The 15,260-nt window shown below is 47.2% G+C and overlaps 1 protein-coding gene across 1 annotated transcript; it reads left to right on the top strand.

Moving 5' to 3' along the window:
- Window positions 1-8,934: 8,934 nt before the first annotated feature.
- LOC139833933 (uncharacterized) lies at window positions 8,935-12,249 on the top strand. Its single transcript, XM_071824308.1, has 2 exons — window positions 8,935-10,081; window positions 11,393-12,249. Exons 1-2 carry the CDS (start codon window positions 8,935-8,937, stop codon window positions 12,247-12,249), a joined length of 2,004 nt encoding a protein of 667 aa, XP_071680409.1.
- The last annotated feature ends 3,011 nt before the right edge of the window (window positions 12,250-15,260 follow it).

Below are 15,260 nucleotides of genomic sequence, written 5' to 3'. Positions count from 1 at the left end.
AGAAAAGGACAGCTAAAGATAGTTGATAATTGTTAGAGGGGTGACAAATAATGCAATCACCAAAATCCGCAAATATGTATGCCTCATGTTTATAACAAAATTATACCACTTTTAGGCCGTTTCAAAATACCAATACTATATCCCAAACTATATTCCCTAAAAGAAAAGGACAGCTAAAGATAGTTGATAGCAATCACCGAAATCCGCAAATATGTATGCATCATGTTTATAACAAAATTATACCACTTTTAGGCCGTTTCAAAATACCAATACTATATCCCAAACTATATTCCCTAAAAGAAAAGGACAGCTAAAGATAGTTGATAATTGTTAGAGGGGTGACAAATAATGCAATCACCGAAATCCGCAAATATGTATGCCACATGTTTATACCAATACTATATCCCAAACTATATTAAGTGGCAAACTCGTTATTTCACATATATAGTGGGGTGGGCATTCTCCACCGACAGAGAGAGAGAGAGGGGTGGCCACGAAGAGAGAGAGAGAGAGAGAGAGAGAGAGAGAGAGAGAGAGAGAGAGAGAGAGTTTGCCACGAAGAGACTGATAGGGGTATACAGCCCGATAGATCAGTGTATCAACGGTTAGTGGAGTCGATCCCTGTGACAACCCCTCAACCACACACGATAATTTTGTGCTTCTCGTAGCATTTGTGACAAGTATTTGAGGGCAAAACTGAGTAGTACTAAGAATCCAAGGGCACATAAATAGTAAATAGACTAAGGGATTCAAACAAAAGAATTACAAAATGAAAAATGTGTGTTTTGTACAATATAATTCATATTGGGCTACATCAAATTATTTGCAATTCAAATATACATGAGTGTGACAATTATGGCATCATTTAGACAAACTATGTTTTGGGAAAGATGTTTTGCAAAGGGGTTTGGGTGGAAAACCAATCATCTTCATAGCTACACTAGTGATTCTGAGAAGTGGCAATTTGTGGTAAAACTTGATTTATATATGTTTGTTAAGGTTTTCTAGGTGGCAGGTTGCGTAGGAAGACTCCATGAGTAGTTGCCACTATGTTTTTATTTTTTGGATTTTTTTGCGCATGAAATGACTCAATTAGCTATGTTAATCTCATTTGTTGACTCTCTCGTTGACCAGCTACTTGAGGGTAAAACTGAGTATATTGCACTTGCCGGTCTAAGTCCTCGAGGGGAAAACTGAGTACGATAAAATTTCTGTATAAGGCCCGAGGTTATAACCGAGTACACCAAACGTCCTGTGGTTAGACTTCGTGTAGCGGTGCACGCTGCAGCCGTGCATAGCGGGACGCGTGTTGCGGTACACGCCACCTTCGTCTTTATAGAGCCCTCTCTGTCTCTCCCTCGACGCACGTTCTCATCGGCTCATTTGTAACCGCCTCTCTGTCCCATCATCTTCTCCACAACCGAAGAAAAACCCCGAAGAAAACCGCCGGCGATGGAGAAGAATGAGATGCCCATTGTCGGCACATCGCCGCCGCCCCGTCTGTGCCCCCGTCGCTGCTTCCAACGTAGCAGCCGGCGCATCGGCCGCCGCCCGTCTGTGCCCCCGTCGCTGCTTCCAACGTAGCAGCCGGCGGATCGGCCGCCGCCCCGTCCGTGCCCCCTGTCGCTGCTTCCAACGTAGCAGCCGGCGGATCGGCCGCCGCCCCGTCCGTGCCCCTGTCGCTGCTTCAACGTAGCTGCCGGCGCATCGCCGCCGCCACCGTCCGCCTCCCCGTCGCTTGGGACCCGTACGAACCAAAGGTAATACGACGCGCCGGAGAACTCCCTACGACACCAGCATCGTCGACAACGAGCCGGAGGTAACCCTTTGTTCCCTTGTTCTTATCTCATTTCAATCATTTTGTGTTAGATCTAGCGTTATTACGGTTCGTCTGTTCCTAGTTCAATCCTTTTGTGTTAGATCTTGCGTTATTACTGTTCGTCTGTTCCTAGTTCGATCCTTTTGTGTTAGAACTTTCGTTATTAGTGTTTGTGATTTGCTTTTGTTTAAGATTTGTGCCGATGATGATGAATATTTGGGCATAAATTGATTCAGTGTTTGGTCAGTAAACAATTGGTGTGTACAAATTTGTTGTGCATGATCTTTGGTTTGCTGACTCAAATCCTGGATATAAGTGTGTCCAATGTAACTGAGGCTACCTCTTTTTTTGAGCCCATATTATCATGCATGATTTTTTGTTCACTCTCTGTTCCATCATCGTTGCAATTGACTCCGTTTTTTTTTGCACGATCTTTGGTGCTACGTGACAGTGTGAGCAGCGACGTCGACAAATGACGACGCAGTCCTTCCACACCAAGACTCGTCACGTCCTCGGGAGGCTGCAGTCCGGCCATTACGATGGCCCCTTTGCTCGAGGCATTTACAAGTGCCCCTTCTGCAACAGGAAGCTCCGCGCCACCGACTTCAACTCCCTGGTGAACCATGCTGAATCCATTGGCAGATGTGGCGCTAGAGTTGGAAGGACCGTGAACGTGCATGCGTACATGGCCAAACACAAAGCACTTGGGATTCACCTGCGCAACCTCCAAGCGAGTCACACGCGCTACCTGGAGGCGTTGAACGTGCCTACTGCACTCTCTGTATGTGACTGCTCTATCTGTAGAGCAGCTTAAATTCATGTAAAATGTAGCTTATGTTGGATCTATCGGTACTACTTTTGGATCTGTCCTGAATATATCTATGCTATGTTGGTTGCTGTATGCAGCTTATCCTATATTTTCTCTCTGGATTTGAGCCCTAGATTTCCTACCTGATTGGGTAAAAACGAAGGCATAAAGAATTGAATGGCGTTAAAAAACAGAAGGACAAGCTGCTCTAGATTTGCTACCAATTTGGGCTATCAAATATGAATGAGATCGAGCGAGAGAGAGGAAAAAGGTACATTGAAAACTGCTAATCTGGGCGAAAGAGACAGAAACCACTCGTGCTCCCGTCCCGGACCCACACGGCTCCACACGCTACGGCCCCACAAACATGGTCTCGTCCTGTCCCACGCGGTCCCTTCCTACCAGCCCCACACGACGCGGTCCCACACGACGCGACCCCACAAACGACACGACCCCACTCGTCAGCACGGAACGGTCAACTTAACGGATTCCTTCCGTCCGAGCTCCTTCTGCGGGTTCAGACAAGGGCTTGGGGAAAACTGAGGAAAAACTAAGGAGCTGGGGAAAACTGAGTACAACTAAGAACCCGAGGGCACGAAAATAGAAATCCCAATTTGGAATGGGTAAAAAAGGTGGAAGAGGAGGTGTCATCTGTACATTAGTTAAAGAAAGTTAAGTGCTGCAATCGATACCTTTTTTCTGTACCTAACCGTTATTCATTTCCACCATTCTTCTCTCTTATTGTGTAGGTTATGCTTCCGGAAAGCGAAACTTTAGTATACATAACAGATGATGGTTATGTATGCTTGAGAGTTTCTGTTGACACAGCCTTAGTGCATATATCTATTGGTTTGGATATTTTCACATCCTTGTGTTTTTTCTTATCTTGCCTTGACACACTTAAGAGCCAAATAACTTCCCGAGTGACATTTGTAGTATGAAGAAAATTCATTTTGTGCTCTTGTCCATCCAACACATATGTTGTCAGTCTAGGATCTGTTCCCTGAATTAATTTTTCCCCGAACAAATAAAGTGATGTTATTTGCTATATGTCAGCATATTTGTTTGCCTTTGAATAGTATATATATTTTTACAATGCTACTCATTTGTTTGCGTAGCACCTGCTGCTGAATTATTAAATCACTCGATTGTTTTTTTATGTTCTCTTTTCAGGGTTATACCTAGAATTAAAGAAGAATGCATTAGACCTGGGAAGTTATGGTTGCTTATTTAGCTAACAGAAGCTGTATTTGTTAACCACTTAGTTTAGGACAAACAGACTATCTAGAAGGCACACTATGTTTTATGTATCTATGCGTAATAGTGTAGGATTTTAAAGAATTTCAGAAACAATCATAACAGCCTGCGTACTATAGGCTCGGGCGGCGAGCCACGGTTTTTGTTGTTTCTTTACTTCCTTCTGAAACGATGCAAGTCGTGTGTGTTATTCACTTACTGCTTTCTCAAAACAAAATTTCATGCATGGTTAATATGGCATTTGTTAAATTGTTTAAGAATGCAAAAGTTGCGGAAGGCCCGTCAACATGCTCCGTGTGAGTATTCATGTTCACCAGGGAGAGCAAGCAGTTGGGGAGGAAAAAGAACATGTTCACCAGGGAGAGCAAGCAGTTGGGGAGGAAAAAGGAGACACGGCTATCCATCAGCGGTGGCAGGCGGTGCAGGGTCGAGTTGGAGGGCGAAGATCAATAATTATATAAGGTAACAGTCGCTGGAGCATACCATAGAACGGACCATTAGAACAAGAGCTTGAGACCTTGAAGCAAACTAGGTAAATACTCTCTCAATAAAAGTATTAATCTGCTTATTTCTGTATTGTCTCTAAGCAAACTAGGTAAATGTTTTCTAAAAGTAGTAATATGCCTGTTTCTGTATCTGATGTGTGGGTGAGAGAAAAGAGCAGATTTTTAATGGGAACGGAAAATTATTTGCCCATGTTCTATTTTCCTTGGGTATCAAAGGATCTCTTCGTTATTTCTCAGTTTTCATATATGTATGCCCGGATCTCTTCGTTATTTCTCAGTTTTCATATATGTATGCCGAGACAACGCACGGTACTCGGTCCAGTCTTGTCGCAAACATGAGAGGTTCTATTGATGCTATTTGGTGTCATGGATGTCTTCATCTCATATTTATACTTACGAGAAAACCACGAGTTTGTCAGATTTTGTGCCACCATGTAGATATCTTGGAATGGAGTTCTTAAAGAAAATAATATTTTTCCACATGATTTTTATGTTCTTACAAACCGTAAATTTGTGCAAATTTCACGGGGTCGTGCGCCAAGGCGCACATCTAAATCTAGTGAGTGTACCTCATCAAGTTTTGGCCATGTCCTCGTGTTATCATGCAGAAGTGAAATTCGGTGCTAACTGCCAAACTATCCTTTTACAGAAGACCAACGAAAGCTGTGATCGGCTCATGCGGTTCTTCTTTCCAACTCGTAATCGGTTTGTGTTTGTCTTAGTCTTGTATGATTTATAGCATGGAAAAAGCTTTTAGTCACGTTCCCGTTGTTGCAACGTTGCTTTACAGGTCAAAAAGACAATCCCGTTGCTGAAATTCCAATGTGTTATTTCCTTAGGCAACACTACAGGAATGGCGACGTACACCGACGGCCGTGGCGTACGCCGACGGCCAAATGTCGGGGCCGTCGGCATATGGCCCAACACGGTCAGCCAGCCGTCTGATCCTCGGCGTATCGTGGCCGTCTGCGTAGCGAAGTCTACGCCGAGGGCAGCCCTCGGCATATATTTGGCCCTAGGCGTAGACAGGGCTACGCCGATGGCCACCCTCGGCGTAGACTATTTTTCAAATTTGTCTAATTTTGTAAAAATCATAACTAATTCATAAATTCATATGATATCAGAAAAATGCGTATAAGGTATCAAAATGTTGAAAAAAATATCCTCTATCCGTTTATGTCAAAATCATATATATTTGAATCATGTACAGTACCATGTTAACATAGTAACAATTCAAACACTTTCTTATATGTCCTCGGGTTCCTGTTTTGGCCAGATGGCAATTAAAACGAAGTCAGAAAATCCCGCGGAGCTGCATAGTTTGTCAGAACGAGGCCATATTTGGCACGTGTGTGGTCCCTGGGATGGGAAGCAAGGCCCCGGAAGCGGATTTCCAATCCGACACATGAGCGATGGTTTTTTCATTTTTGGGGTGCCAAAACGGTTTTTTTGTGTGAAGCAGCTACATGAGGCGTATTTTTGTATTGCGCGAGACCTCCGCATAGTAGTAGGACACTGCCTCCGCACCACATATAACATGCCATATGTACGCGCTAGCTATCTGGGAATCCCTGCGGCTTCCTGCGGTGTCCCGCTGAATCCGCTGGAAACTGGCCAGATTTGAACTAGGGGTACACTTTCCGTCGCTCAATAAATTCCGCAAAAAATTTGTTTAGGTCTACGACACATCACTTTATGTGCTAAATTTTTTCTGTTTAGTGCGATGGTGAACGGGTGCACCAGCGCGCCCGGTACAGCCATACCGCATCTCCGTGGGGGGCCGTTTTGGCCAAATGACAATTAAAACAAAGTCAGAAAATCCCGCGGAGCTGCATGGCGTCATTTTATGTGTCCTGGTAACCACTCCAAAAGACGGAATTAGAATAAAACAATTATTTTGGAAAACCCTTCACAAACAGGGCTATCACGTCCGGAGTTCTATGGCTTTTAGGGCAAATAAGTAGGATACGACCCGTGACACTGCATAGTTTGTCGGAACGAGGCCATATTTGACACGTGCGTGGTCCCTGGGAAGGAAGGCATGGCCCCGGGAGCGGATTTCCAATTCGACCCATGGGCGATGGTTTTTTCATTTTCGGGGTGCCAAAACGAGTTTTTTTTTGTGAAGCAGCTACATGGGGCGTATTTTAGTATTGCGCGAGACCTCCGCGTAGTGGTAGGACACCGCCTCCGCACCACATATTACATGCCATATGTGTGTGCTAGCTATCTGGGAGTCCCTGTGGCTTCTTGCGGTGTCCCGCCGAATCCGCTGGAAACTGACCGGATTTGAAATAGGGGTACACTTTCCATCGCTCAATAAATTCCGCGAAAAATGTTTTTAGGTCTATAGCACATCACTTTATGTGCTATTTTTTTTCCGTTTAGCGTGTTGGCGAACAGTGCACCAGCGTAGTCGGTACGGCCATTTCGCATCTCCCGAGGGGGCCGTTTTGGCCAGATGGCAAACTGGACGTCATATTTGGATTCCTCTAATTTTTAGGTTCAAATGATGATATGGATGTTATATTTAGATTCCTCTCATTTTTCTTATCGATTTAGACATATTATTTGTGGAATTTCGATTTTTCGATTTAAAGATATTAATTATTCCATATTAAATAGAAAAAAACCAAAAAATAAAATCATTTTATTGTTATTTGAATTCAATATTATTAATCATTTTTACTTATATATTCATTATTGTTTACTTAAGTAATTGTTTGGAATTCAAAAATGAAGAGTTGTGACATCACGGTCCAAGAATTAATAGGGTTGATAGGCTATTATTATCAGCAAGCCGTCAATTCTTTAAGGGAATCTCATCCGAATGGAACCAAGAAGTTAAGCGTGTTGAGGTTGAAGTAGTGTGAAGATGGGTGACCGACTGGGAAGTTTAACCATGATTGTATTTTAACCTAAGATTAAGTGTACTTAGAGTTAAAAGTGTATGGGTGAAAGATAAACATGTAAAAAAAAGAAAAAAAAATGGTGTAAAAAAATAAAATTTTAAAAATTTTAAAACTCTACGCCGACGGCAAAGCCCTCGGCATATAAAAAAAGAATTTTTTTCGAATTTTCTTTGACTTTTTTTTTTGGAAAAAAGAAAATTCGAATTTTTAAAATTTGTATGCCGACGGTTTTGCCGTCGGCGTAGCGTGCTACGCCGAGGGCCGGGCTACGCCGACGGCAATATTGTCTATGCCGAGGGACCTAAACGCCGACGCCATACGCCGAGGGCAGCCGTCGGCGTAGCCTACGCCGAGGGCTAGACGTGGATACACCGAGGGTAGCTGGCCGTCGGCGTATGCGCCCATTCCTGTAGTGCAAGAAGTACACTATTGGCAGAATAATTGTTTCTCCAACTAGCTAGGTGCTGCCGATTGATGTGGGGAGGAGGCACTACTCAATTAAATGGACTTTTACAGTACCCTAAATCAACAGAAAGATCAGGCCAAACAATCTTTACGAATTAGGATCTGAGCCCTCTTGTTATTGTAGGAACTCAACTCACAACAACATTACTTGTCCTGTTCTAGCTGTAGTCCAGTCTCTGCAACTTAACGGAACTGTAATCATCGACATACAATGATTCTCCGTTTCAAAAAAAAAAAAATTCAACACAATGCGTCTGTTTTCCTTGATCCAATGGGTCTTGTGCTCTGGTACTCCACTCTAAGCGCATGGAGTACTAACTCCAAAACCGAGCCAGAACTCAGAGTACCTTGATCAGAGGGGCAAAACTGTCTTTTGGTGTAGTTAATGCGGAGGGATTTAACGCGGTGACTAATCACCGGGAACGGCTGCAGTTAACCTATACACCATTGTCAACTGACCGTAGCGCGAGATCGCAAGATGGCCGGCTGCTAGCATAGCCTTGTAGGTTGCAGCACTCACGCCGCTACTGTCGTCACCGCGGGCGAGCCTGCGCATGGCGGAGCTGGCCAGCCTGAGGCCGCACGAGTAGATGGGAACACAACAAAATTACATTTTACATTTACGAGGAATTATATGCTCTAGCCAGTTCACCTATAAGACCCATTTTATAGAGGAAGGCTAGACAATTATATTCAACACCTCCCCCTCACGTCTAGGCCGGTGGGCCTTTTTTTTTCAAATCTCGCACGGGCTTTAGACGTGTATCCTTCGATTGGATTTTTTTAGAAAAGCCGCAAATATTTATTTTAAATATTGCGTTGGTTAGAATTTGAACCTAGAACCTTGTGTTCTCATACCATGTGGAATTGCATGCTCTAGCCAGCAACCAAAAGTTTGAACTGAGAAAGAGAGAGTCAGTTATTACACTCTAACACTCCCTCTTCGTCTATGCTCCTTTTTTTGGAGTCTTGACGTGCGCATCAGGAACGGGGCAGACCACAATATAATTTTTTTTATTGCTTTTGTTGGGTATTGAACCCTCAACCTCTGGTTTCAAGTTGTATGCACCTAACTAATTCACACATCAGCCCGAACTGATGAAAATAGATTTATGTACTTGGTATCAGATTAGTTCCGATCTCTTTCCATCTTCCGCCGCCGTCGCTATGGGCACCAACTCTGCTCCCACCGATGCGCTCTCTGGCGCTCTCGTGCCCGGCGCCGCCCCGGCGCCAGCGGTGTCCATCCACTCCATTGCTAGCCTCATCACCATCCGCCTCAACCGGGGGAACTTCCTCCTGTGGAAGACGCAGGCGGTGCCCGCCCTACATGCGGCACACTTGTTCGGCTACGTCGACGGCACCATCGTCGCCCCTTCGCCGACCCTCACCGAAGGCACCGGCGACGCTGTCCGCCAGGTCGCCAATCCGGCGTTTCTGCGCTGGTATCAACAGGACCAGCTCGTCCTCATCGCCCTTCTCGGCTCCATGTCCGAGGATCTTGTGGGGCAGATGACCCAGCTCACCACCTCCGCGGGTGTGTGGGCATCGCTCCATGCCATGTTCTCCTCCCAGAACAGAGCGCGTGTGATGCAGATTCGTTTTCAGCTCAGCAACACCCGGAAGAAGGACCTCAGCGCCGCCGAGTACTTCAACCGGGTCAAGGCTCTCGCGGACTCCATGGCATCCATCGGGTCCCCGCTCAAGGACGACGAGGTGCTCGGCTACATGCTGGCTGGCCTCGGGCCAGAGTACGAACCGCTCGTCGCCTCCCTCACCACTCGCGACGACGCGGTCAGCCTCAACAGCTTCTACGCCTACCTCATCGGCGCCGAGCTCCGCCTCGAGCAGCAGGCCGCCGCGGGTGACATCCACTCCTCCGCCAACTCCGTCGCACGTCACCCGGATGGCAACCGCGGTGCTCCTCGCGGCGGGCAGGTCCAGGGAGGCCAGAACGGCCAAGGAGGTGGTGGCCAGGGCGGTGGCCGCCCAGGCCAGCAGCAGCAGCAGCGACGCAACGGCAACGGCGGCCAGCAGCGTCGTAACGGCCCCAAGTGCCAGGTCTGCTCCAAGTACGGCCACGACGCCCTTCGTTGCCGTCAGCGTTTCAACCATGCGTTCCAGCCGGAGGACAACCGCGACCGTGGCGACCGGTCTGGCAACTCCGCCCAGGCTAGTCCTAGCTCCTACGCCGTCGACACCAACTGGTACATGGACTCCGGCGCCACCGACCACCTGACAAGCGATCTCGATCGTCTGCACATGAATGAACGCTACTCCGGCAAGGATACGGTTCAGGTCGCCAATGGGCAAGGTTTGCACATTTCTCACGTTGGTCGTTCATCTATTACCGGCTATTCTAAACCATTGCATCTCAATCATGTCTTACATGTTCCCCGACTCAGCAAACACCTTCTTTCTGTCCACAAGCTTGCATATGATAATGACGCTTTTGTTGAATTCCATCCGTTTCATTTTTTTGTTAAGGATCGAGCCACGAGGAGGGTTCTTCTTCGCGGTAAATGCCATGATGGTCTCTACCCGGTGCCAAGCTCCACATCTTCCGTTTTAGCGTCCATTCGTCATGGTCTCTCAAGCATCAAGGTCTCCTCGGATCGTTGGCATGAAAGGCTCGGTCATCCCTCCAAAAGCGTCGTCGAGTCAGTCCTTAGAACAAATAAAATAGCTTGTGCACCATCGCTTGAGTCGTCTATTTGTGATGCGTGTCAACGTGCAAAAGTGCACCAATTACCTTTTAGTCGTTCTACTCATGTAACCACTAGTCCTCTTGAACTTATTCATTCGGATGTCTGGGGACCTGCTGTTACTTCGGTTGGTGGTTTTAAATATTATGTGAGTTTCTTGGATGATTTTAGTCGTTTCACTTGGATCTATTTGCTTAAACGAAAATCTGATGTTGAGCAAGCTTTTTATTCCTTCCAAAAGCATGTCGAGCGCTTATTTAATTCCAAAATTCTTGCTGTTCAATCCGACTGGGGAGGGGAATATCATCGCCTTAATAAATTCTTTCATGATGAAGGTATTCTTCACCGAGTTTCTTGTCCCCATACCTCCTCACAAAATGGCATCGCCGAGCGAAAACATAGGCATATCGTCGAAACAGGCATCGCTCTTCTTGCCCATTCCTCTCTTCCAGTTCGGTTTTGGGATGAGGCATTTCTCACTGCTGTTTATCTAATTAACCGCATGCCTACTCGCACACTGAAAAATGATTCGCCTCTTTTTCGCCTTTTCCATGAACAACCAGATTACACCTTCCTCCGCTCCTTTGGGAGTGCATGTTGGCCAAACCTCCGTCCCTATAACACTCGAAAACTTGAGTTTCGCTCTCGCCAATGTGTTTTTCTCGGATATAGCTCCATGCATAAGGGATACAAATGTCTTGATAGATCCACCGGACGCATTTATATTTCCCGCGATGTTATTTTTGATGAAGCAGTTTTTCCTTTTGGCGCCGACTCTATCTCGGCGTCACCTTCCGCTTCCCCACCATCTCATTTTCCTCAATCTGAGCCGGTACTATATGACGATCGCGTGCGAAATTACAACCTCACTCTTTTGGAACCTACTAATCCTGCCATGAGCAGTTCTGTTCCTGTTTCAGGTCCAGCAAGCACGCCTGCTCCGTCGCATGCTCCCTCGCAGCGAGCTGCACCTATGCTTGACGCAGAGCACGTCTATCTGCATGTCCCTGTGACTCGCGGCCATGCACCTGGGCCGTCCGCCCCGGGTTCCTCGACACCTGCTGCGGAAACAATGCGCCAGCCCATCCTCGCATGCGAGCCGCGCGTGTCCGAGCCTCCGTGTACGACGCACACGTCTGCTCCTGCTGCACCATCGTCCTCGACACAACATGCTGATGCACCGTCGCCTCCACCCAGTGACGCGTCGCCCTCATCGACTTCGTCGCGTCCAGCGCCACCCGCGTCTACCGTGCCTCCCGAGCCGGTTTCGTCATCGACCCGCCCCGTCACGCGCCTCCACAACAAGATCAGCAAGCCGCTCAAACCAACTGACGGCACTATCCGCTACGATCCCCGGCGCCGCGCGTTCCTCGTCAAGCCGACTTCTTATCGCGTGGCTCTCGCCGACCCGCACTGGCGGTCTGCTATGGAGGCAGAGGTTCAGGCGTTGCATGACAACGCAACCTGGACTCTTGTGCCACGGCCTCCGGGACAGAACATCATCAGCTGCAAATGGGTGTATAAGCTGAAACAACACGCGGACGGCTCCATCGACAAGTACAAGGCGCGGCTCGTGGCTCGAGGTTTCACGCAGCAATATGGCATTGACTACCTCGACACTTTCAGTCCTGTTGTCAAACCCGCGACAGTCCGCCTCGTGCTCTCTCTCGCTGCCTCGCGTGATTGGCATCTTCGACAAGTCGACATCAGCAATGCATTCCTTCATGGTGTGTTGGAGGAGACAGCCTATATGCAGCAGCCTCCGGGGTTAGACTAGACAATGTATTTATATTTAACACTCTCCCTCACTTTTAGGCTATTTTTATCCTTAGCCTGGATTCGGTGCAGACCGTAGAATGTTTTTTTCTTTTTATTTTTAATGCTGCGTGAGCAGGGTTTTGAACTTGAAATCTCTTGGCATACCATGAAAAATTGTTGCACTAGTCAGTTGAACCAAAAGTCCGAACTTATGGAGGAGGGCTTAGCAATTATCTTCAACACATATGATCGAACTATTGGATCAAAGGTCAATATACCAACGAACGACACTTCGAATTCTCCAATTAGCCGCACAGGAAGCCACCGGTATGTCAGGCTCGCCAGCACGACATCGCATAGCCACCGGGTTGGTCGGCAGCGGTATACACTCAAGCTGGTATGGGATACAAGGCTCAGAGATAAATTATGCGAGTTATGATCATGCGGGTGGATTCTGGGTTGGGATACATGGTTCAAAATAAATTGCGCTGAGAAAGTGATCTGAGATGGAGATGAGAGTTTAGACATTGATCTATTGCACGCCGATTGAATTAATCAATGTCAACATCTGGAACTATTGTTCAGATTTTTTTGAAATTTTAAATTGTTGTTTCCGATTTTCAAAAGAAAAAGGGCTAGTACAAGTCTTCTGTTTACTAGCTAGAGAAAATAGCCCACATTGTGCAAAGTAACCTATGGTAGTACAACCTTTTGCACATAGGCGTTTGCTCCGATACAACCCCCTCCCCTAAACTCAAATCAAAGTTGGATATAAGGACGGTTGAGATCGCTTGATAGTCCTTCGTTTAATATTAAACGGGTATACGTAGCCCTATACAAAACCCGTATGATCGCCGCGTACGTATGTATATAATTATGTATGTACGTGGATTATTGGTGGCGATTTAACCGCGCAATGGCGGTCGTGGCGGCGGGGCGGGAGGGGCGACAAGGTGGTGATGGGCAACCACGAGACACTGTGAGACGAAGCTGGACGACACGAGCCTCAGCAAGTTCTCGTAGATCCGTACCGGTATGGTTGACGGCGGCGTGACGGCGTGACGAACGTCCAGATAGTCAGCCCCAGACAGTCCGCTGCAATTCGGCCGGACTGTCCATCGCGTTGGAAACGAGACTAGAAAGATGTGAAAGTATAGAGATGGTAAACCTATAGGGAGGGTGAATAGGTTTCTACAGATTTTAATCCTTTCTTTGTAATATTAGGCTTTGCGGAATATAAAGGTGAGCCTAATGCAAACTAGATGAAGCAACCTATATGAAGATACAACTATCTCGAGCACGAAGGCTCTCTCAGGCAGTTTAAATCACAAGTAAGGAGTTCGGTTAGAGATAACCGATAGCACGCGGAGACGAGGATGTATTCCCGTGTTCCCTTGCTTTGCAACAAGGTACGTCACGTTTGGAGGGGTGGAGGTCCCACGAAGGATTCCCCACGCCACGAAGGCTCACCCTATTCTCCGGAGCCTATCCCACGAAGAAATAGCTCACTCACTTGTGGTAGACTTTGAGGTAGCCTCCAAACCTTCACAATCTTGCCCGGAGCAAATCCACAGCCCGGATGCTTCCGGACTCCTCTTGCCCACCTAGGGTTTCCAAGGAACCCTAGGAAGCAAGCTTCTCGATGAATACAAGGGGGAATGAGATTTGGCTTGGTAGAACAGTAGATCGGGTCCTCCTCTAGTGATTCCCCGGAGGGATTTGAGTTTGGGTGGAGGAGGAGGGAGATCGGAGGCTTTTGGTGTTTCTAATAATGGAGTAAGAGAGAGAGAGCTCAAGAACAGCTTGTAGTATGTTGCCTAACCCTTCCAAGGTAGGAGAAGGGGTATTTATAGTGTTCTTCAAAATCTGGCCGTTGCAACTTGCCACCTCAGCATTTTCCTCGACAAACCCGGTTGACCGGACCACAGACCGGACAGCCCGGTCGTGAGGCCGGTCAGACCGGATCAGCGACCGGATCTCCTTTGCGTCATCCTGGCGCTCCTTCGGTTGGTGGCTGGTTGGCGCCCGGTTGGCGCCCGGTCGACCGGACGGAGCGCCGGACCCGCCGGTCAGTAGCCCGGTTGACCAGGCGGCAACCGGATCTGCTGGCTCTTCGTTTGAAGCCCGGTTGGCGCCCGGTTGACCGGACGGAGCGCCGGACCTGCTGGTCAGTAGCCCGGCTGACCGGGCGGCAACCGGATCTGCTGGCTCTTCGTTTGAAGCCCGGTTGGCGCCCGGTTGACCGGCCAGCACGCCGGACTGGCCGGTTGCTGGCCCGGTTGGACCGGGCTGCAGACCGGATTTTTCCTGTAGACCCTTTTTGATTGTTGTCGAAGTGGGGGGTCTCCTTTAGCCTTCTTGTTCCTTTGATACACCATTTACGCCTCATTGCCTAATACCTGAGATTATCTTTATAAACATATTAGGCCAAATACTTTAGCACGGTGTCATCATTACCAAAATAATGGATAAGGGTAAAATACCCTTACAATCTCCCCCTTTTTGGTATACGATGACAAACCGAGCTAGAGTCACAAATAGATATTATGATAAGCTCTAAACCTTGATTCCATATAAGATATTACGACAGCTCCCCCATAATGTGTGCACTTGGAGAATTTGCGTTTGAATGCAAAGTGCACCATTTGTGAAACATGAGAAGCTCCCCCAATATCTTTAGGAAACAAGCATGGTATGGAGATGTGCATATCAAGATATATAAGCATAGTACACATAATCATCGTAACATAGAGTAGCACACATAATAGTCGTCCATACACATCCATACACGAATTATTGGAGATAGCAAATGGTTCTTGAAAAACTCAAAGTAAACAAGCACAAGCCATATAAAATCCAAATAAAGCAACTCCCATGGCTTGTGGTAATCAAAGAACCCCGTGGTAATCAAAGAACCCCGTGGTCCTAGACTCTACTCTCTTCTCCCCCTTTGGCACCGGAACACCAAAAAGGCGAAGAAAAGAGGAGAGATGCTATCGCACCCATCAGTAGTGACCAAGCCCGATCGAG

The sequence above is a fragment of the Lolium perenne genome, chromosome 7, assembly GCF_019359855.2.
Source record: "Lolium perenne isolate Kyuss_39 chromosome 7, Kyuss_2.0, whole genome shotgun sequence".
In the NCBI taxonomy this organism is placed as follows: Eukaryota; Viridiplantae; Streptophyta; class Magnoliopsida; order Poales; family Poaceae; genus Lolium; species Lolium perenne.
Note: the sequence above shows the minus strand (reverse complement) of the source record. Positions and strands in the feature narration are given on the sequence as shown.